Source organism: Trachurus japonicus, chromosome 17 (assembly GCF_045865225.1).
Source record: "Trachurus japonicus isolate A0001 chromosome 17, Traja_1.0".
Lineage (NCBI taxonomy): Eukaryota > Metazoa > Chordata > Actinopteri > Carangiformes > Carangidae > Trachurus > Trachurus japonicus.
Genome location: NC_140923.1, coordinates 33,894,799 through 33,918,305, shown reverse-complemented (window position 1 = coordinate 33,918,305; position 23,507 = coordinate 33,894,799). Strand labels below are relative to the sequence as shown.

Genomic DNA, 23,507 nt, shown 5'->3' with positions numbered 1-23,507 from the left:
AAGCAAAGCTATAAAACATTATAATCAACAATAGATCCCTGTGTTGTGTAAAAAGAGAGGCATTATCCACAACATTTCACTACACATCACTGGTTTGATTAGTTCTGCCTGAGCACGTCTTCCTGCCAAGTTCACCTTGCTGGCAGATACTGAAAACAACATGGGAATTACCTGAAAATTGGGTGCAGCATGCTGAAACTGTTATTGACCCTGACTTTTGTTTCACAGAAGCTTGAGCTATAAACCTGTGTGCAGCTGAAAGGAATTAATACCTTGATAGTTTCTAGGCCAGTACACGCCAGTGGTCATTAATTTCGCTCATAAAGCGGGCCAAATCTTAGCACCGCTCTCAGGTATACAGGAAGTGCTTTTTAAAAAGTAAACATTTCAACTTTAATAGGGTATGTGAAGAGCTCACAAAAAAAAGAAGTAGTGGGTATGCTGAAGTGCATGGATGAGAGTGTTTGTGAAGCCGAGTAGGCTAATGAATCTAAATAATTTACTGTGCTGCTTTGGTTTGGATAAGAACTCTGGGTCCTCCGCCTCTAGGGGAACCCTGTGCCAGTCTGTGTTAGGGTTCAGTATGCCATTTCCTTTTCTTGCGAACCTACACACAAACACACACACTCTCTAAGAGACGACTACAACTGGGTAAGGGAACAGAGCCATCCAAGCAGGGGGCCAGCTTCATTACTTGAAGGGCTGAGGATCCGCTGTCCTCGGAGCAGAAGCCTTGTCTGTCAGTGAGCGACAATGACCTGTATCCTATACTTTTACTTGAATGGGTATGGCCATGACTCGGGGTATAGTTAAAAAAAAAAAAAAAACTGTTCAACTCAACTCTTTTGAGGAAGTGAACTTTCATTTAGGTCCATGGCCTTCTGGGCTTGTCAGCAACAAAAATATGCATGTATCGATTATATGAGTCTGTGTATTTTACTCTTTTTCCCTTGTACTCAAAACTCTAATAAAGCTGGCTAGGCATTACAAGAGGCTCCTGTGTGGGCAGCTCTGAAAGGATCACTCGTAAGCCTGCCAAAGAGGACAGCGGCCCTTTGATCTAAGCAGCCTTCTGTACATGTGCATGTGTGTGTGTCTAGTGGGGCCAAGTGAGTTCTCTCATCTGGCCACAGCAGAGTATATGTGCACCCAAAGCATGACCTGACCCCTTCAAAGTCAAACTGTCCTCTGCAGCGTCTAAAGGATCTGGCAAGATGCAGCATCATGGCAACTCTTCAACTTAACAGCCTCTTCCCATCATTCTCCTGCTTCCCTAATCACGCTGAGTGCCGAGCACCTCGTCCGCCGCTCCTGTTAAAAGACACGGCGCGGTTTATTGGCTGCTCATGCGCCTAATTTCAAGGTTATCGCCCTGTCAACAGTGCGTCGCTCTTACTGAGAAACCGAGCAATAAAACGCAGTTTAGATACTGGACTTCCTGTATCAAAGGCCACTATGCATACAGACAAAAAGGCCTTTAGTGTGACTGAAGTCTACAGTTGTGGCAGCTGCGCCTGAGAGTCAGCCAACAAGTCAGCTGAGGCGGGCCCCTATCTCTCCACTATCTGAGCAGGACAACCATTCAGAGTCAGCTCAACATGTGTCAGCACGGTAACCCTCTCAGCCCCCCCATTCCCACCCCCCACCCCCCTCGCTCCACTTCCTCCTCGGCAGACGTGCCTGACATTCTAGAGGAGCCAGCGTACATTCCTCACATGCCTCGCTCGTGTAAGGAAATGGCAGGAGGAGCAGGCCAGACATGTCACAAGGCCATCATCAGCTCCGCTTTCCCCCCTTTTACAGTGCATGTTTTCTGTGTGCATGTGCTCTTCAGTGTCCTTTCCCCCCATGTGGCTGAATGAGAATTAGGTCTTTTGTGCAGACTGCGGCGGCCTGGGTGCTGCTGAGTGGTGTTATTGGCTGCGAGGGGGCTGGAGAGAGAGAGAGAGCTCAGGTGACCATAGTTAAGCTGTCTCACATGGGATCTGGAGGCGTCGCCCTCAGAGGGGCATCGGGGCTTCTTTTGCCCGCCTGTAGCAACTGCTGCCGCCGCTGCTGGTTGAGCTCAGCTGACTGCACAGACTCATGTAGGAGTTATCTGTTGTTTTTTTTCCTGGATGCTAAAACATCCACATGAGTCCCCCCTGTGTGCATGCTCATGCAGCCTGCCATATGATGCTAACTAAAATGAAATGAAATCATTCTAGCAGTACCTCAAGCAAACCCAGTATTTCAAGAGCACAGTAGGTCATGGAGCACATGTGACTGTGAACGTGAACAGAAGCACATGTGGCCGTTTCAGCTTTGTATTGAGTGACCTCTAGTTCAACAGCCTCTCGGGACAGGAAGCTACAGAGTGTTAGTGCCTCTGTTTGTATGTGTGTCTTTTTTTTTTCTTCCCAACTTCAGACCAAAAAAGTGTTTTCCCTCAGCCATCCTCAGTAGACACTCAGTTTCACCCCCCCCCCCCCCCCCCCCCCCCCATTTCACTTTCCTCAGCATGGCAATAGCAAAAGTGGTGGAGGCAGTGGCGTGGTGAAGAAAAGGGCTTCCTGAGCTTTGGAGCAGCACGTTAACCCAGCTTGGCAGGCAGTTAGTTAGTGTGACAGAAGCCGCGCTGGATGCCAATAGGACAGGCACTGTGCAGCATCTCAATGACCAGAATTCACTGAGTCCACAGAGAGGGTTTATGGCGCTCCCAGCCATACCGCTCCCACCCCTACTCTCCATCCAACCACAAAGGCATTCAGCCTTTTCATTAGGATGATAATGGGGCAAAAGCCGGAAAGGGCCCCATGTCTGAGCACCATAAGTTGTGGTGATGGCTTTGTAACGATGTCATGCATGTCCATGGGAGCACAGTGTGCTGCTACGGTCCAACAAAGACAGTCAAGGCCAAAAGAAACAAACAAAACAAAACAAAAATACTGAGACAAAACCCAGAGCTGCTGGACGTATGGATGCAAGGTAGTCCTCTGGACCATGACCCCACTTTGACCCATTCATTTCATTTCACTACTCAGTTAAACCACTGGGATGCACAGACCTCTAATGACATTCCTCTAAACTGCTGCAGTCATCAGCAAATGTCTAGTGTTGTACTCATCTCCCTTGACAGCATTCAAAAACAATGTATGGAAATAATATCAGGAACAAACAGGGGGATAATTGCTGCTTTGCTCCGTTAGTGCAGTGTCATAACATGCACCTTGCATGAATGCACCTGTCTTGTTCTATGATACAGGTTGACAACCTGTTAGAAACACAAAAACACACAGGAACCTGCAGTCAAAGCTGTGCAGCGCACAAGGAGGAAGGCCTCAACAGGTCCCACAGCAAGCAGAGACCTGATCATGATGATGATAATGTTAATGTATCTGAACGCATCATTTCACTTACCTGCATAGAAACGTAACAAGGAGCCAATTTCTGTGTTAAGCCCTTCCTCTTGAACTCTCCAGGGGTCCTTAAATCCAAGCTTAAAGAGAAAGTCATTCTGGATCTGCAGAGGCCTCTCATCTGGGCTAAGCCTCCTGACAGCTTCACCATGCAGCTGCACATACAGTGTGGGGCTGGAATCACAGGAATTTCCATTGAGGTCTACTGCCAGCCCCGATTTTGCAGCACCTTGGCCATAATCCGGATCTTGGTTGTCAGGTGTATTACCTGTAGAACAGGCTCTTGACAATGAGCCGGCACTACTGCTGGGTGGCAGGCTGCCCAGACTGTGTGAATTCAGTCTGCTATCTGGCCCCATATTGTTTGTCATGTCATTTAAATGTCCCATCCTGCACTGCTCGTAGTTGGCCGTGCCAGCAGCGATGCCATTGCTGTGATGCTGAGAGATGGGGTCCATGCTCGTGCTCGACGCAGGACAGTCGAGCTCCAGCTCGTCCGAGGAGCTGCCATACATGTCGTGGCCCTCCGTGGCACTGTCAAACGTGGGGCTGAGGATGGACGCCTCTGTGCCCAGGATCATGTCATCACTCAGAGAGTCCCTGTGCTCGCTGAGCCGGGCCCCGGAGCTCAGGTCATCGAAAGCACTGCTCTCCACATCCGAGCCAGAATTTAATCCATAGCTGTCCACACCGTTCCTGTGCTCTGAGTCATCATCATTGGGGGTATCCATGTTAGAGTTAGAATTTAAGTCCGACAGCGAGCAGGTTACGTTGTCCTGTGACTCTGATTCAGGGGTGAAAAGTTTTCCATCAACGTCCTGTTGCTTTTGCCTCTCATCTGCATTCTCCATAAGCAGCAGTCTCAACCTGTCGCTTGGATGGCCCCGTAATTCACTCGTTTCCAGTGGGGTCAGGTGGTCGCATTTTATACTACAATCTTCAATCACCTTGCATGGGTTATCATTATATTCATACTTCACATTGCAGTTGCCATTTTGGTCAGTCTTGGGGCTATCTTTACAAAAAATGCGCATAACGGAGCTCGACTTACTGCAGAGTTTACTCAGACGGAGCGCCACCTCGCCGGCTGTGGTGTCCATAGTGCAAAGGACCGGCCTGGGATATGAGGGCGTCAGTCTGTCGTGGACGTGTATGGAGCCCCGGTGGAGATCAGCTCTCACCCACTCGCGATCTGCGGGCTGCAGCTGCATGTTCTGTCGGTGCTTCAGCAGAGTCTTCCGATCCAGACTCCGGGTGTGTAAAGACGCAGAGGACAGGGCCGAGTTCATCTTGGCGCCGCAGGCGGCGGTGACAGCTGAGGTGGCGGTGGCTGCAGCTGCGGCGGAGAGGTTCCTCTTCAGGCGCCTCCGTCTCAACAGGAGAGAGCTGGAGTTGCTGGACGAGCCCCGGCCATTAGACACAGCCACAGTTCGGTTTGACGCACTAAATCCCGCCGTAGAAGCGGAATGAGAAAGGCTATTCCCGTTCTTTGCCTCTACGCGGGAGGGTGCCGAGTGTCCACCACCATCATCCGCTGGAGTCCCCCGGGCGACAGACAGTCCGCTGGGCTTCTTCGTTAACTTGGTCGCGCCTCCATCCGACGCGCCATCCTCAGCGACAGCCTGCACACTTTCCATCTCTGCCAATGAAAAGTCCCCCACTCTAAATAAATAACGGTGCGCACTTGGTTACACCTACAACCTCTACATTTAAAAGCCTGAATACGTGCCCGCCGTGCTAAATGTCCGCCAACTGGGCGGTGAAGCCGACTTATTCCACTAGTAGTCATTCACTTCTTGCCTTCCCTTTCCCTGCCGGAGTCTCCTTCGCCGCTCCAAAAAAAAAAAAAAAGGAAAAAAAAAAGAAAACATTTTACCTATTAAAATTCGCTGGGAAGAGGAGGCAGGGCGTGCAGGCACTGAGCGGGGCGGAGACGTGACAGTGCGTCCCATTTGGACCGAAAATACAGCGCTAGAATATGAAATGAACGTCGGCCGACCTCCTACGCAAATACCGCCTAATATATATTCATGAGGTGGACACAAGATGGGGTCGCTAACAACAACGCAGTGGATTGTGGGAAGTGTATTCCTGCTAGCAAGCGCCGCGACGCCGCCGCATTCCAGAAAGAAAGTATGTCACAACTACATTTCCCATGAAGCCTTTCGTCGGATCCAGACCAGTGAGGCGGTGAACAGATGAGAGGAGTAAACATAGCTCGTATAAAATGTGTGGAGTGCCGCTACAGAAGTACGTCCTCTTATCTGCAGCGCTGTTGTTTACTGCGTGTTAGCGTTGTGCCAACTGTCAAGTAAACTGTCACCTTGGTCAATGGAGCTGCGCATTTAGCCACAACCAGCGATCAACTGTTGAATATAGCAACTTTTACTGTCAACTTAATAGGATTCAATTCATAATAAATTTCGGTCAGTTTAGTTATTTTCTATTAATTGAGTCGTTGAATTCCGTCGTTTGGATATTAGCTTCCCTGTGTGTCCAATTATTTTAGACTAGTGGTGACGAGGCAAATAACTTCAGCACCATCTCATCAAGACGCCATTTCAGACAAGGCCATAGTACAGGCCGGCTCATTGCACGCGCTCACATCCCCGTGCATATCACGCCATCTAGTGGAGGACAGCGCGAGGCTTGGGCCAAACTTTTCCCTGCTGAGGGCAGAGGAAGGTGGGATGCGGGTGTTTCCAGGTCACCCCTTTTTCTAAATGTGGTGAAGGTAACGGGGTTGAGCTATTATTGTACGTGAAAATCCAGTTTCACTGAACGCACGGTTTCATTTTAACTTTGAGTTCAAAGTAGTCTATGTGCAAAAATGGTGCGGTTCAAATGTGGTGACAAAATCTAGGAAAGGCATGTAGGTATTCCAATGGATGGGTGGATAGAAACATAATAAATGTTGTTCATCTTTAAGTTATAGTTTTAATCCTCATTGGTTAAAGTAAAACAATGTCTAATGCTGTTTTTTCCCTTTAAAATTACTGTCACATATTTATCCAGGACCTCTGTTAGCCTGTTGCTGTCACAGTTTGCTCTTGTTCCTTAGGTCTTATTTAAAAAAAAACAACTTTGTTTTCCAATTTCAAGATAGTAGGCCTATCAACTTCAGCTTTTTCATGTGTGGCCTATTTGGCAGTTTGGAGTTTATCAAGGTGGCAATATGACATTTTAAATTGTGAAGGGTCAATAAATGTAGCCCACATAATCTTGTATTTAATTTTATTGGTGATGCAGTTTGAACTCTCATTTCATGCCAGTGAATTTATTATTAATATAACCTGAAATAACATGACCCTTATGTTCTGCATTGCAGAGGGCATTCTTTCAGGCAAAAACATTTCACATCCTTTGTATAATGGCCAGCCCATATGTATGCATTCTTTCATTTTGAAAGATGTCTGTACTGTAGATTGTAAAATAGTAGCTATGTTTAACTTTCAGAAATGATAAAGACAACATTCGGCTCAACAAGTTAGTTGCCGAACTTTGCAAAGTCTATTTTTTACTCTCACATTTACAGAGTCATATCTGTAATATCTAAATGGCTAAACTGTGTAACTTATTTGCAGTCAGTGCCATGTCGTTCTTGGTGTAAAATGGGACATTTGTTCTTCCAAGACCCGGGCTGCAGAATGTGTGCCAATCAAGTATTCATAAGGAATTCCCTCATGGTAAAACCCTCACCCAATTTATTAAAGTTCAAGTATAGACTGTGGTATATTCAGGAAAAACTCTATTACAAGTAAATGTGAATATAATTAGAATAGTGAATCTACAGTGAGTAGACTCACAAAAATGTTATTTTTGGCAATGAGCTTGGAGCCAGTGCTGAATTTGTAAGAGGTGCAAATACTTTATGGATAGCTCTGTTGCAATACAAGATGAGTATAATAATCTAATGTTAACGCAAATTTAATGTATGGATAATGACCTCTTTGTCTCAGTTTTAGGAATAAATCCCCAAATGTATATAGCTGCACACTCAAGACCTGAACTGGGAAATCTGCTTTGAAATAATGCATACAATACAAATGCATTCAGAGATGGGATTTAATTGGCATGATGTATCCTTTACATGGCATTCTGTATTTCAAAAATGAAAAAAAGAACACTTTCAAATTCAGACATTTGCTCCACTGACATGTTAAAGGAAACAGATTATTGCTGAATTCATGTTCCTTGATTCCAGCAAAATGGAAAACCTCATGCTCAGCCCAGTGGCTCAGGTTGTTTCTTAGAGCTGAAAACGAGAACCGGTGTGTATTTTGTGTAAATTCATTCCTATTATGCTCTATTATACTGAACCTATGGATGAAAAGAAAAATCAAATAATGGCATGATGATGCTGGAATCACACAGAAGCTGGTTCTAAGACAAAAAGTACCCTATTTTTCAAAGTCTCTGAGATTAGATGACCCAAGAATTAAAAAAAAAAAAAAAGTACAGGAATGTGACTGACCTGTGCTCCGATTTAAGAGAGCTGCTCAAAACTGTAACAAAACTCCAGTTACCTCACATATAAACCATAAAGTGCAAAACAATTGTCCTTGTTCTCAGTTCCTAGCTTGCATTGGTTCATCTATCCATCACCGGTTGAGGCCTTGAAATGAAGGGAGAACACATTTTCCTTTTGCAGACAGATGCATCATCGTAGGTGGCCAACAGTCTTTCACCTCTCCTACTGTTCTTTATCTGATGAACAACAATTTCATATTGCAACTTTAAAAGTAAGACAGTAAAAAATAATAAAAAATATTCTGTGTACATAAAGCTTATGAGCATTGGAGTACTGGTGTAGGATCAGTGATCAGGTAACAAGACCATTGAAGTGAAGAGACAAACTGGTCACAGATCAGAGATCTTAACACTATTCTACACACTTGGGCCCTGACCTTTAAATGGAGACCGGTGTAAAGCCAAACTCATTACAGTGCAAAAAGGTTTTGCAATAAAAATGTAAAAATCCTGACTTGTTGAATCCACTAAAATCAGCACTCGTGTTTTGTTTCTAGTCTTTTTTGTTAGTTTTTCTAACCAGAGGATGTGTCGTTTCAGTGACAGATCTGACTTCATTTTGTCCGAATGTGTTGGTGAGCTGTTGGCAGGCAGGTTCTTTTTTTCATAGGTGGATCAGTCAAGAAAAATGCAGTCCTCCTGAATAAAGCTTTCCTAAAGTAAAGTATAAAAGAAAATTAAAACCCTGAAGTGAGGCGTCGTGTATATGCACAATAAAAAGATGGTGGGGGTACACCTGCAGTTTAACCTTTTCTCTACAAACAACAGATATTGCTTGATCAGAAACTTAATATGACATGAGTAAAAAAAAAAAGTAAAGTGTATAATACAATGCACATTATGACAAAGATCATTACAACACACTGCTGTGAAAAAAAAGTAAGATATAATAATGTGGTGAGCCTAGCTCTTGGTATTCTGTTTTAAAAATCCTCAATCAAAAGAGTGGGAATGTGTAGAAACATGTAAATGAATTGCCTCTTTGAAAAAGAGAAAAAACAAAACAATTAAAAATGAACAAATTAATATAAAATAGATAATTGTTGCACATACTGGAACCAGAATATATCTGCCAGCTGCAATTCTTACATGACATTTATAAGATTCAGACATGAATGAAGCTTGGTCAAGCATTATTCTTCTTTAAATGTAACTTTCCTTCCTTAGTATAAACAAAATGTACATTGGGAGAGAGTGCAGGCTTTGCCTAAACTCCCAGATTCACAGTTAGCAATTAGATGTCAACATTGTCGGTACAGTGAGAATTGCACATACGAGGGTTGGAGAGAAATCTGGACTACATAGTAATGACACAGAGGCGACTCCAGGAGGTGCTATAGTCCGAGTAAAGCAGATGAAAAAGAAAACATATTGCACATGATTCTAATGTTGGACCCCTCCCTCCCTCCTGTCTGTCCTAAGCAGTTTCCAAAGTCCCAGCAGGTGCAGTGAAGATGGATCTCCTGCTGATATGGTGAGCTCAGAACAATCAGCCCCACGTCCTGGCACAGATTTGTCCATAAGAGGAGTCCGTTGGGGGACGGCATAATAAAGAAGAGGGATTAAAAACATTTCCACTGAGACAGTCCACTGTTGTGTAACTGATGAACCGAGAAGGTACAATTGCTCTCAGCAGATGTTGCAGGTGTCAATCAGTTACAAACAAATTCTCTCCTGCCGTCCAAATCGTCGCAGAACTGAGCGCCGGCCGAGGAGCTCAGCAGAGAGGTTTAAAGAGACAGTCGAGCAATTTCCACAGAGGGGCGATGTGAATCAACTGGAGTCATTGTGTGCTACTACAGTGGATAGAGTAGTGGGTGTCTGCATCTTGTGGTGTAGTACCGACTCAGTTGTGTGGGTCTTGAAAAGGCATTTCAGAAGACATGGCCTTATTGTAGAAACGGGCACCATTTTACTGTCCAGCACTTAAGGTTCTCAGTGGAGGAGAGCGCCGCTCCGGCACTGCTTGAGACAGTGGTGGTCTACTATGGTCTGTGAAACCTAAAATGACAAGGAGGGGGTAAAAAATTTAAAAAAAGAACTGTTTCAAACATTTCATCATGTTTCATCACCACAGCTTAAAATCCCAGTGTTTGCCGCACTGTACAGCCGAGGCCTGCAGTGCATGCATAGCTGCAGCTGTATGCGTGGCATGCATAGCAACAATCAGGATGAAGGGATTTTGCACATTACCTGGTTAAATGGCGACTTGACTCGTGCACTTCCATCTCATTGCTCTTGAAATCATTGAGTTCCTTCCTTATAGCTGCCTGCAGAGCACAAACAAGGAGGGGGATATTGAGAGAAGCTGCAAAGGCTTAATACACAAACTGCAGCCTCTAAGCCCTGACTCTGCCTCCTTTTAGCATGCTTCATGCATCATTTACACTTATCTCGAGGCTATGAATGATTCTGCTGAATTCTCTTCTCACATCACAAGAGCCTTCAATTTCCTCCTCTTGAGACATCCAAGGGCTTGAACAATAATATACAATCTGTCGCCGGTCTACTTGTGTAGGCAGCTTGTGTTTTTAACCATAATGAAGTCTTCATGCCATGGATTTACATAGAAGCCAACACCCATACTTCTCAGATTCAGCCAGTGCAGTTTTCTTTAAGAACATCAAAGCTGTGTATTTAATATTTTTGTTCCGGCACTTGGATCAAAAGCTCATAGTAATAATACACATTTTCGGGGAGGAAAATAAAGTTAATTAGGAAATAGAGTCAGTAGCGCTCTTGCTGGCTTAGCAGGGGCCACTGTAGTGAATCACACATCTAGGTTTTACCTCATTTTAAATAATGTTTTTTAGAACGACTCTTTTCCAGGAGGGTTTTTGAGCACTGAACAAAGCCGTTTCCCCATTCATGTAGTTCAACAAATTCACATTTGGGACAATGTTTGGTGAATCATGGCTGTTAAGTAGCAGCACTGGAGCAGCAGAGGCTTAAGTGCTTTGCCCAAGGGCAGGATAACTGCAAAGAGATTCTCAAAAGTGACAATGAGTCAAAGATCCAGCAAATGAAACGGTGTGCTGAGCCTTTTTTTCCTTTCTTTTTTTTAAAAATAAAAAAACCTACATTCCCTCTGAAATGTCATGTGTGACAACAACCCAGCCGGGTGATGTCATTGCTTTGGCTGCTCAGCATGACTCAAGGGGACGTCTGCAGCCTTGGGGAGGATGCTTCTGTTACAGGAGAGCAAACAATATTCAAATCTGTGCTCGCCAGTAGAGATGGGAGAAGAAAAAGATGTCAGCAGAGCAGAGTTGCGGCCGTGGGGTTCCTGAGGCACTGCCTGTCCAATTACTCTCTTATGTAAAGGGAGTTGTTGCGCAATCCAAACACTGAATCCATGTGATTTTCACATGAATGGTCCTCAGGTGTGACCAGACATGTTCAGAGCTGTGCATCAACAAAAGCAAAGAAGGCAGAATGCGCTGTGCAAAAAAATCAAGAACTCATTAAAAGTCAGACGCATGGACCGCTGGGCAGTGAGCAGCAGGACTGCTCCGGGGTGTTTACTCACAAAGGGGAACAAAACAGCTGAGGTGGAACTTGGCGTAACAAGGAGGAGGAACACGTCCTCCTACCATTACTCTCCCGCGTTAAGGGTTGCATCATATGAGGCACAGAGGGGTTGGGGGGTAGCGGGGGTGGGGAGCGTTTGAGGAAATTTGAAAGCAGGCAAGGAGGGATCTGGAGAATATTAAAAGATTATCTCAGTTTAACTATAAGATTAGTGTAAGTGATACTGGCCTTGTCAGCTGCTGTGAGCCGGGTCCAGGGCTTATCTGCCCGCCTGTCGTAGTCCTGGGCATCTGACACCTCCACGTAGTCGCTGAATCGGATGAGAATTTTGGCCTGTCTCAGCTCCTCTACTGTGGGCCTTTGGCTCAGCTGGAACAAGAAAGAGACTTGGTTTAAGTTTTCCCTCCGGTTAATTAAAAGTCTGCATAGAAACAAAAACACCCAGTATTATGCAGCTACATTAGAAAGCAGCATCCAGTGATAGTGTACAAGGCCTTTCTGAAACTCACAAAGAATAAACTATTAAAGATTTTAATCAAGATTTTTAGATACCACACATCCTCATTAAAAATAAAAAAATATATACATTACATACATTAAATAACATATACATTAATCTTTTTTTTTTTTTTTTTTTTTACAGAATATTGACTCTGTGTTGTAGATGGAAGATTTACCAAGTGCTGATTTGATCATACACTAAAAACCCTGCCTAATTTTCACTTACTGATGATGCCTATATAAACTCATGATTGAGAAATAATAATAATAATCATAATAATAACTTTATTGGTAGAGCACCTTTAAAACAAGGTTAAAAGGTGCTTCACAATAAAAACCATTTAGTACAAATAAAATATGTAACAATAAAATACAGTAATACAGAATAAAAATATAAAAGAGTTACAACAATAAGAAAACAGAATCAGTTAAATAAGGCCAGACGATAAATGTGAGTTTTAAGAAGTTATTCAAAAATGGATACTGGGTTTGCCTGCTTGAGATCTCCAGGCAGGGCATTCCCCTTTAGTCACTGGTTACTGGTAAATGCTGATATAATTACTGGTATATGATTATTATATAATTATTATAAAATCATTTATTATGTTTCTGAGCATTTATTTTGAAGTATAGTGTATAATGAGGTGTAAATGCAGATAATACATTCCCTCAACAGCTGTGAGTTTTAGTTTTGAGCCTGTCTGCAGGTGAGGGGAAAGTGTTGTTCTTTAATTGAAAGTGATGAGAACATTCTCAACACCTCCCTATGGGGTCAAAGGCAGCTTGGCAGCCAACAGGCTGAAGGGCTAAAGGGCAAAGAGGACATCCGTGTCTCCTGGGGGAGACCTGAGAGCAGCGATGTAACAAACTTACATTTCTCTTCCTCACCATAGATGAGTCACTGTCAAAGTGTTTGTTTTTTCCGGCCAACAATTTTACCCCCACCGCGTGCGTTAAGATCAGGGTGTGGGTTTGCACCTTTTGAGCTATTTTGGACTCACCTTTCGCGTTAGCCTCCTTTTTATCTCCCTCTTCTCCTCCATTTCCTCTTGCTCATTGCGAGCTGCAGAGAATGAAAGGATTAGTCTTAATACTGCACGTGCACTGCAGATGCAGACAGCCGACTGTTTATGAAATGTTTAGAGATGACTGAAATGGGAGCAAACACAATATTTGCACAATATAGCTCATTAGATTCCACTATAGAGGATACGTTTCTCAAAGCTTAAAATAGTTTCCATCACTGTCTATATAATACTGTCAGGAATGGTTAACAGGGCAGAATCTTTGGTCAATGTTTATGATGGACTGATTGACCTATTTAAGCATACCAATTCATTTAATAAGAGAAAAGAACATTACATCTCCCTAAAATTCATCCATGTGTGGTGTGATATATTCCAAGCCAATAACAAAGACAAAACCTCCTAGATCAGAGCAGCAGGATAAAAAGAACAAGAGTAAACAAAAACCATACTGGGACGCTACACTACTGTTTGCAAAAGCTTCAGCAGTCAAGATGCATTTGTGCTTGTGTTGATCTCATTAATGTTTCTATAGTACTACTCTCACTTCCAGATTCTGGCGTCTCTTAAGAAAATAAAGCATCTGTTTAACCTTGGCACTGTATGTGTTTGCATGACAGGAAGAACACGACTTGTCGATCATGCATCCGTCGACTTTATCTTTTGTTCCTGCGCTCGCTGCCAATCACACAAGAGCTTCTGGGAGAGCTGCAACTGCTGGTCAATCAGTCTTTGATGTGAGCGCTGCAGAGTCGCAGGCAACAGAACAGCTTCTCTCTGATACTGCATGTGTTTGAGCCATGAAACCAGTCTCTCTGGACCCGACTCCTCAGGGAGCCCTGCCTGCCTGCCTGCCTGCCTGCCCCGCCGTGTCTCACATGAATCGGCAAGGGGGGGGGGGGGGTGTACGTCACAAGCGTTCTCATAACTAGGCTGCACTATATGAAGCCTGCTGCTACAAATATAGACACATGCTTCGCTGCAGTGCCTATAATGAAACATGAAACGTTACACAGGTAGAAAGAAACATTTGACGTTAAGCTGTTCACACTTTACTTTAGCAGCTCAAAGATGCGGTGAAATATCCAAGTGTAAAACACTCACGTTTGAGGATGTTCCTCTGCTCCAGCTCCTCCGCTGTGGGCCTCTGACTCAAGCGCCTGGGGAGACACATACATCCACCGGTCAGCACAGTCACAGGCAAGAGGTCAACAGTGAATCTTTTCTTTTTTCTTTTTTTTTTGGGGTGGGGGGGTAAGTTTTTATGCAAAGAGAGTGACTTGCACAAATGTTCTCTTAGTTGATTATTGTAAAAACATTTCACTGCTTTGTCTGTCTATTTTTTACTCTTTTACTTTGACAACTAGTCCCTGTAAAGTTATCTTACTGGCATTTTGACTGCCAGCATGAATACGTTTAGACAACACCGGCCTAAACATACATTAACTTCTTTCCTCCAGCACAACTTATTTATGAGATATAAAGTTTTAAATCCTTTTTATTCGCATAGTTGAAAGATTTGCATCTTATTTAAAGGGGAACTATGCAAGTCCGGTCGCTTTTCCGCCGTTTTGCTAACCCTCCTCCCGGCCAAGTGCATTTGTTTTAATGAAGTCGGTGAGAAAACGATCCATGGAGCAGTGGATAACGTTATTTATCATATGCACATTACGTTATATTATATTGTGTAGTCTTATCTGTCATAGACAAGAGATTACTGGTTATGGGGTGCGTTTGTGTTGCAGTGCCGCCGAGACGAGAGCTGGGACACCGGGTCGGAGGCTCTGATCTTGCATGGTTGGTTTTCGGCCAACAGACACTAAGTGGATGGCAGAGAGTCTCCATTCTCCCCATAACAAGTTACAAGTCATTTATTCAACCATCACAATTACTCAGAAGCTGTTTAATTAAGTTAAAAATGTAGCATAGTTAAGGTAAAAATCCTACATAGTTCCTCTTTAAGTTCTTTCCTCTCGACAAGTGCGCTTCCAGCAAACTTATGTCAGCCATGATCACCAGTCCCTCTCCTCTAAGCCAGTGACTGCATGGTGATACATTGGTGCAATGCAGGACGAAGGCCAGCAAAATAGACACATTACTGAAGACTCAGCTCCCGTATGATGCTGAATAAGACAAATGCGATTATGACACCTTCAAGTGCCAACTGAGAGGCTTCAACACTTGCACATCTGCTTAAGCAAACCTACTGTGCACACATTTATGCAGACAAAACCGCATGGAGAAAAAAAAGGGACAGTCATACCCCATCACATGTTCCTTTTATGCCGGATCTGATGAGATACATTTTGTACAGATTATCTCCAATTTGCTCAATTTGTAAGTGACTAAAATGACTAAGATGCCCAAAGGCAGTCCCTGAAAGGTCGTCCAAAGTTCTTTCAACCGGGGACTCTTATTATAGCGCTGTGTCAGGACCCTGCGGCAGTAGACCTAACTGTAAACACTGGATCAATGAGCGTCCCCATCTCGCTCGATGTGACAGCCGTATGAAGCCTCTCAGCCCTGTCAGCTACTGTATACAGACTTAGGTGTGTGTGTGTGCTCAGCCCGGCTTGTCTCATCTCATCTCTGTGTCCTCTCTTCTCCCACTTGAGGGATATTGTTCGGGAAAAGTCAGGACACCGACTCTCCATCTCTGGAGTAACTGTATGATCTGTGCATTATATGTCATATATCACATCAGCAAAAACCCTGCTGTTATATCATCAATAAACACAGACTAGTCAAAAAAATCCATTTGGATGTCCTTTTCTGAGCAATTTCTGTCATAGGCAAGGTTTATTTTAAGCAATGTCAGCATCTGTTTTGCCTGCTCTGTGCAATGTGAAAAACTATGAACATAACAAGATTATATAAAGGAGTTACACAAGGATTAATGAAATAGCTAATATGAGCGGCATTTCATTAAAAGCCTCACTAATCAATGTCTTTATAGCAGCAATACCCAACTCTGCAGTTATCCTCAGCTATATGAAGTGTTGAGCTTTAGAGGTGTGATAGGCAGATGTTCTTAGATTTGCACAGAGTCAGACTAGTTGTTTCCCCCTGCTTCTAATCTTTATGCCAAGCTATCTCTCTGTATCTTCAAATTAACACAGATAAAAGAGTGGTATCAATCTGTGGCAGTGAATAAGCATAATGTGTTTCCCAAAATGTCAAACTTAATCCTCTAAGAGATGAACTACATAATGTAGTATATGAAACCACATTAAAGCCAATTAAAAAAAAAAAGAAACCCGACATTGAACCAAAGACAGGGCAACTTTCTCAGGAGTAAAAGCTGAATTTCTTAAAGATAAAGGGTCTCCGGGGTTTTTTTTTTCAGTGAATCAGGTCAAAAGAGAAAAGTTGAGGTCAGTGTGTCCTAGAATAGCATTATCATAATCAATTTTAATTGGGCTGGACAACATTAGGAGACATAATGCTGTTGTGAAAAAAAAAAGACAGAAATATGTGAAAATATGGAGTTGTGCATTGAATGACGAGGTGCAAAGGACACTGTTGACAGAGCTTTCTGGGAACATGACAACTAAGCAGGCAAGGCCTTCTGGGAACCCGCCACTGTGTTCCAATCACAGTGGGGAGCAGTGACTTGTGTGCCAAAGTCTCTAGATAATCGCCATCCGTCCCCTTGCAACCATATTTCCCACATTTCATATCTGAGTATATTATTCAGGCTTTCATTTTCCACCCATACGCTCGGTGGTCTACTCCACTCTCAACACATCATTACTCCCCCTTCATTTGGACGGGCAAGTCATGTTCAAAGAAGAGTGAAATCAAATGAGGCCTGTGATCCGTTGGGGAAAAAACATGATGTTGTTTGATCTGTTCAATTACAAGAGCTCCCATTTATGATCTCGACATATGTATACAAATTCCTGTGATTTGCGCACACTTCAGCAGTGCACTGTGTGTGTTTGTATGTGTAAACTGATGGTATGAAGTGGCTTGCGTGGTGCTGCTGTGTGGAGGAGTCGGGTGGAGATAGTTTGGCACATGCATCACCGTGGTGATTCAGTGAGCGAGGGAGGAAGTCAGGCAGGAGGAAGAAAGAGAAGAGGAGAGAGAGAGAGAGAGAGAGAGAGGGAGGGAGAGAGCGAGTGTGAGCGAGAGAGAGCGCTAGAGAGAAGACAACAGAAGGAAAAAAGAGAGGGGAGGGTGATGCATCGCCAAAATTAGGTCAGCTCCATTTACAGAGCCTCATTCTAACGAGATAAAGCGTTTATCCTTATCGAATGTTGAGAAGGAAAAACTGACAGGATATAAAAGTCTTTCAATAGAAAAAAAAGCTCACATTTGCATCGGCTTTGGACTGCGTCACATTTCCAGCAGCCAGGATATTGGACCATCGTCAGCCCGAAGTTAGACAAAATGTTCAGTTTGGCTTGAGAAGAGTCAGAGCCATTTGCTGGCAGCTGTTGTTGAGCTGGCTGCAGCAAAGCGTCAACCAGGTTTACTGAAGATATTTGGTCCATAAATTGTGAATTCATGTAAATGTATTCCAGTTTTTAAAAATGCATGTGTTTACGTGTCTCACCTTGTGAGTTTGGTGCCTATCTGCTGCCGAGACTCCAGTCTTTCCTCATCCGTCTGCATGGGCAGGATGTTTTTCTCCTCCAGCTCTCTTTTTGATGGACGGTTACTCAGCTTGATGGCCAGAGAGTCTTTCCTGAGCACCTTCTGCGCCAGGGTACCTGAACATGCAACACCACAGTCAAACATGAGATAAGATGAAGAGAGAAAGAAGAGGCCTCGAGCCTAATATAACATGACTAAATCTTTGGTGTTTTTTGCCTTGACTTTTAATTTAGGAACTTTTTTTTTTTCCAATTGACCCTTCGCTAAGCCCCGCCCCGCTTTGTTACTGTTGCTATACCAGTCAAGCTTCCACTCCCAGCAATGCTCCTGGCATAAGAAATATAGAGTTTTCAGCAATATTGGCATCGATTTCAAAGGAAATATTGGAAAGCAAATTTCTGGATATACTGTTCAGAGGTATCAGAGAGAAGCAGTCACAAAGATCATTAATAGTTTTCTGTGACGTGACTCACGCAGGAGAATAAAAACATTGGTTCAACGACACGACTGGACTGTACAGAACAGCAATAAGGACTGTTAATTTCCTCATCTATGGACCCACGAAGACTTAGGTCATGATCATGAAAGATACCTTGTCAAACTGCAAGTTTTTGGATGATTGTGAACTATATACTACTATATACAGCTCTCGCCGCTGTTTTTTTCCCTTCCCCCCACCGCTATATCACTCAGTAAAAACAGTCTCTGCCTGGAGGATCCCACGCCTAAAAGCCCAGGTAAAAAGCTTTAAAGTACAGCTGTCATTTGGGAGGTGAACTTTGGGTTTCCCCATATTTATAACACTTGTTCAAGTTGAAAAAAAACAAAACAAACTCTGCTCGTATCCTCTGAACAACATCTCTCTATATTGCTTCCGCCGCCGCAGCAACCACAACATCCTTCTACAAACAAATGTTGTTCTTCCATCTCTCAGCATGTCAGTTCACAAATGCAAACGTAATGACTCACCATTAACTAGTTAGTTGGTTAGTTAGTTAGCTGGCTCCTCTGACCTGCTGTTGCTGCTCATAAAACGTACAGTTCGTAGTGAATCGGTCTACATTAGGACAATAGACTAATATAAAATAAACACCCCCATCCCCACAAAACATAAGCCCTACAACAACCTACAGCAGGGATACGTTATTAAAGCAAATGTGAATGCTTATTAGCAAAGTCCCCGTTATTACAGCAGCGTTAACAGATAGCCTGGGTTGCTATGGAGAAGGAGGAATTGGTGCGGTTTAGTCACTGCATTAACGTCTAATGACACAAATCTTCAGGTCTTGGGCTTAGAGAAGGAGAAAATTTCAACATCACCCGACAAACTTTTGGAATATCGGGTGTCGGACCTGCATGTCGTGTACACACACCGCTTCAGCGTATTGTTTTCTGCCGAAAGCTTGACTGGCTTCTTGTGCATAGTTACGGTTAGGGTCAATTCTATGAATGAGTTTACTGTAACTGACTCTTACTAATCTTTCCAATGCCCTTTAAGGTCATGTTGTGGCACATTGAGCAATCCCATCACACATGACCAAGCACAATCTTTAAAGACTCCAACATGCACTCATGTGAAATCAAGGACAAAGTGTCATAGACACAAACCTCCCTGCTCAGTTTAGCTACTTTTTGGACACACCCCAGTAAACATGCTCATGTGGGGCTAGTGTGGGGCAACTGGGGGAAGCCAAAGTGTGAGCTTCCCAGACTAAGAGGAAGAGGGCCCCCAAAAGGCCCCAAAAGGTCAGGACTTCCTTGTACCCCACACAGCCTAGCCTCTGTGGGCTTTCTGACCACGGTTGGACTTGCCCACATAAAGCCATTATGGGGGCGCAAAGAGTATGGGGGGCCCATGTTGGCAAACCTCTGTGGGCACGACCATGCTAGGTTGCCCAATGAAAACCCTCATGGGGCCCCAAAAGGAGGGCTGCTGTAGGCCATGAATGGGCTAACAGACGTGTGGACATGTGGGCATGGTCTAAAATGATAAAGCCAACACAGGGGGCCCAAAATGCCTTTTGGGCCCTTTGTGGTTAGACCCATGTGGAGCCCACATGGGATCAGTCTGGGTTATGGCCAGCCCACACTGCCCCACAGTAAACCCTAAGTGTTTTCTTAGCATATGAACCAGATCTAAGCTCTTTCTTCTGAAGGTCAGACTACATCTAAGTTGCAGGAATTTGTGTGTGGTTGATCATGATGAGTCAAGCTAAATGTGTCATCATATCTGCAGACAGGAGCTATCATCACTAACAGTATAGGCAGACAGGCCTTCTTCAGGCTCTATAATCCACCTTCACTTTGATTTTTTAACAAAGAACAAACAGAAGAGAATAATCCTAAAGAAAATGACCCTGATCACATAGCTCATCAAGACCCTTGGATGAAACTACTGAAATCAACTTCCTCTTTATTCGTGAGATTCAACCTTAACCACTCCCCAAGGTCACTGTAAGTGCTGCTGCCACTCACTGGTGAATATGGAGTCGTCATCCTCGTCGTCGTCCTCGTCGTCATCCTCGTCGTCGTCCTCGTCTTTGTACATGCTGGGCAGATCTTCATAGTCCGACTCGTTGGGCATGTTCTCCTTGTCGTCCTCATAGTCGATGATCACAGACGGAACTTCTCGCCTGTCCAGAGGCATACACTGACCACCGCCGTGCAATGCAGAGCTAGTGAAGTGACAGGGAGACAGCATGCATGTAGTTAAGAAAAGGCTCATGCTTATGGACATAGCCCTGGGCCTTGCTAAGAGGATGATCTTGCCCAACCCCCTGACAGTGAAAGTAAAAGTCACTTTCCCCTCATATTTCAAGTTAAGCCCTATGTCATCCTTTTTTACGGTCATCAGACATTATCTATGACCTGGTATTAATTAAACAATAACCCTCAATCCAGAAAAAAGGAAGTGATTTAAAACAATAAAGGGGCTTTTGGTACATAATGATAGCTTAGTGGGTTTTTAATCCAAGTATAAAAGGAGGGGAGATATGAATACACACGGTGCAGTCCTACGCAATGTCATGCAATCCTTTGAACTACACAGAGGAGAAGAGTAACTGATTACACAACTTGTACAATTCAACCCAAGGTGATGGGAATAAACTTCACTTCCAGGAGCCATTTAAATGCCTTACCCAGTGATATTTGATAGATTGATTAATCACAGTCTAGTTGGAGCTTCTTACGATGAGCCCCTGTTATGTAACCATTTCAAGCTTTCAGACTAATTGTAAGCCATGTCGGGACCATTACTTCCTTATCCCTGCCCAAATGGCTTTGGTGAAAAAGAGATCCTAATGTACGAGGTTACGTAATATTCCAATCCGCTGTCCTGTCCCTTTTCTCCAAACATGAAGAAGTGCAGCTCTTGTAAAGAGCAGCTGGTCATGTTATGTCAGGCCAACTGCTGGAGGGACGCCTACTCCATGCGCCTGTGCCCACACATACACACATTAACTTCAAAATTAGGCCATGCTGCCCTGTGAGGCAGTGTGCTGATTTAGACCTGTACACCAGCACTACATGGCAGGACACGACCTCAATAACACCAGGATAGATTTAGTGGACAAGTTGCCACAAAAATATAAGCTAATAAAGCAGGATGATCCACGCTTATTATTTTCAGTAATTACCCTTTAAACACTCATTTTTATTATAATAAACTCAAGCTATGTCACAAACAAACCCTATGATTAGTGTTATAGGTGTGAATTTGTGATTTGTGTAATCTTTCAAATACACTCATATCATTTCTCCAAGTTCGGTCCTGCCAAGATATTATGTGTGATGTAGGACAGAGATCCATAATCCCTCAGTGACTCCTCTTGAGGACAATCGCATTTAATGACCAAAGCGCTGTCGTTGGCGACCAACCTTTCAAACCTCTGCATGGAGAGCGCCAGAGTTTTATTGAGCTCCTCGATGATGCGGCTGGGTGCGTGCAAGCTGCCATACTGGAGCTGGAGCGGGTGACCGTGGCTCTGGTGAAAACCGGACAAAGCGGCGAGCTGGGAGGGCAGCAGGGTGCCGTGGTGGGACGAGATGCACTTTTGGGGGAGACCGCTTAGAGGGTTGGGGGACGGGGAAGGGGAGTCCAGCCCCCCTGGAGGCACACATATCATCACTTTCTTGGGAGGCAGAGGTGGAGAGTGCTTTCCCCCAGGCATACAGGGCAACTTCATTGGCTGGCAAGAATCTAAAAGGGGGGGAAACGAAAAAAGGAAAAAAAAAACATACAGTATATCATATCCACTACACTCTACTGGTGCAGACAGATAAACAAAGCTCATGGCCGATCAGACACGGCTCAGACGTCAGTGCAGAGTGGTTCGAATTAGGCCGGGGTAATGCCACTTCCCTGTACTGACAGATTGACAATGACAGAGAGCTCAGCTGACCTGACCACAGGGGAATTTAATGAGACTACTATAATCCGGTGCACATGTGTGGAAACACAGGTAGCGTTCAAGTAAAAGCAGCCATGGCTTAGCTGTCAAAGCAAGTCCCCGTATATGAGCATTTTATTTCTATTGACGGACTGAGGTAGTGGAATAAATGCCAGTGTTTGTGTAATAGTAATTCAGATTGAAGAATTTCGAGTGGTGTTGTATTTAAGACGACTGACCTGTGCTATGGTTTGGGATCCTAGAGAAAGGCTTTGGAGGGAGAGCAGGAGGCTGCTTGTGGTACAGCGGCGGCTTGGCGGGGGTGTCCTGAAGGTCACCTGCGTAGGTGACAGATTTCTTGGTAGGCAAGACCATGGATGACTTAACAGAGGGCTCCTGAGTGCAGACTCCACCATCCATCGAGGATCGGAATTCAACGGTTGCTGGAACAGAAAGAGGAAACAAACAACCTGAATGCGTGGGAAATGTGTTCGACTGCACGACAGAGACTGTTCAAACAAAGTTGAAAATGAATTCAGCCGTGTTGGGGTTTGAGACAATAGTTAGGGGGGGGTTGGGGAGAAGAACTGGAAAACTAAGACTGTTTAACAACCCGAGAGCTTTTTATCAGCACACCACAGACCAAGAAACGGTGTGAGGCAAGCAGCCTGACAGACATTTTGCTTTCTAAATCTTTTATGGTGCTGAGCTATTTGATGGTTTTTGCATGATCACATTTTAAGGCTGACAGAGCAATTCAAAATGCTGCTCCCATACTCTGACAAACACTGCGTTTAAATTGCAAGCTCTCTCCCAATTCCCAAAATTTCATCTCGACTGTGCAGCCTTTAAAAAAAAAAAAAGTACAGAAAAATAAATAAATAAATAAAAACTCCACAAGAATGCTTACTCCTGTAAGATATGGAGAGCAGCAGCCTCTAGACTTTTTAATATTCATAAAGCCTTGGAAGTGCTTTTTTTCCTATTTTTCATAGAAGGTATTCAAATCATAAATTGTTACTGTAAAAAGCCGTCAACGCACATCAGCCTTCACAGACCTTTACTTTGAAATATGAGGATACATCTCATCTGTATCTTTAATTTTAGTCTTTTAATTCTAAAAGAGACTGGCCACAGGGTTGAGCTGGTGTGCCAGAGGGTCCGTCAAAAAGTGGATTACAATCCAACAGCCAATCAGAGAAAAGATTGGAAAAAGGAAATACAATTTTGCTATTATTGGATATCTTTCTTTTTTTTGCCCTTGCTGGTCCCATTTCTATTTTGAGCATGTCAAAGCAGAATCGGTTTTAGATCTATTTATCATTTGATGTGAGTGCTGACAACATAATACAGTCATCTTCCAGAGACATGGTAAATATTTGCTTTGCATGCATAAAAATAACTGCTTCTGATCTATCACTCTGTGCACACAAGTTTTTTTTATTTTTGATTATGGAAACTAGGTTGTAACGACTGAGTACACCTGCCTTCATTGATATGCATTCCGAGGAGTAGCACAGCAGAAAATA

At 43.8% G+C, this 23,507-nt stretch overlaps 2 protein-coding genes across 4 annotated transcripts in view; both read right to left on the bottom strand.

The window, feature by feature from the left end:
* The window catches only part of phlpp1 (PH domain and leucine rich repeat protein phosphatase 1), a 44,589-nt gene extending 38,613 nt beyond the window's left edge, over positions 1 to 5,976 (bottom strand). The window contains exon 1 of the mRNA XM_085805492.1: positions 3,400 to 5,976. Within this exon, the coding sequence (XP_085661618.1) occupies positions 3,400 to 5,035 (1,636 nt within the window). The 5' untranslated portion in view covers positions 5,036 to 5,976. The remainder of the gene's footprint in view (positions 1 to 3,399) is intronic.
* A 1,469-nt stretch (positions 5,977 to 7,445) lies between these two features.
* LOC146971179 (phosphatase and actin regulator 1-like) overlaps positions 7,446 to 23,507 on the bottom strand; it is a 46,619-nt gene continuing 30,557 nt past the window's right edge. For all 3 annotated transcript variants that reach the window (XM_085805489.1, XM_085805488.1, XM_085805490.1), the window contains exons 4-12: positions 22,218 to 22,421; positions 21,467 to 21,788; positions 20,063 to 20,262; positions 17,547 to 17,703; positions 14,090 to 14,145; positions 12,962 to 13,023; positions 11,684 to 11,828; positions 10,122 to 10,194; positions 7,446 to 9,929 (exon numbers count right to left, since the gene is read on the bottom strand). In XM_085805489.1, coding sequence (XP_085661615.1) covers positions 9,914 to 9,929; positions 10,122 to 10,194; positions 11,684 to 11,828; positions 12,962 to 13,023; positions 14,090 to 14,145; positions 17,547 to 17,703; positions 20,063 to 20,262; positions 21,467 to 21,788; positions 22,218 to 22,421 — 1,235 coding nt within the window. In that variant the 3' untranslated portion in view covers positions 7,446 to 9,913. The remainder of the gene's footprint in view (positions 9,930 to 10,121; positions 10,195 to 11,683; positions 11,829 to 12,961; positions 13,024 to 14,089; positions 14,146 to 17,546; positions 17,704 to 20,062; positions 20,263 to 21,466; positions 21,789 to 22,217; positions 22,422 to 23,507) is intronic.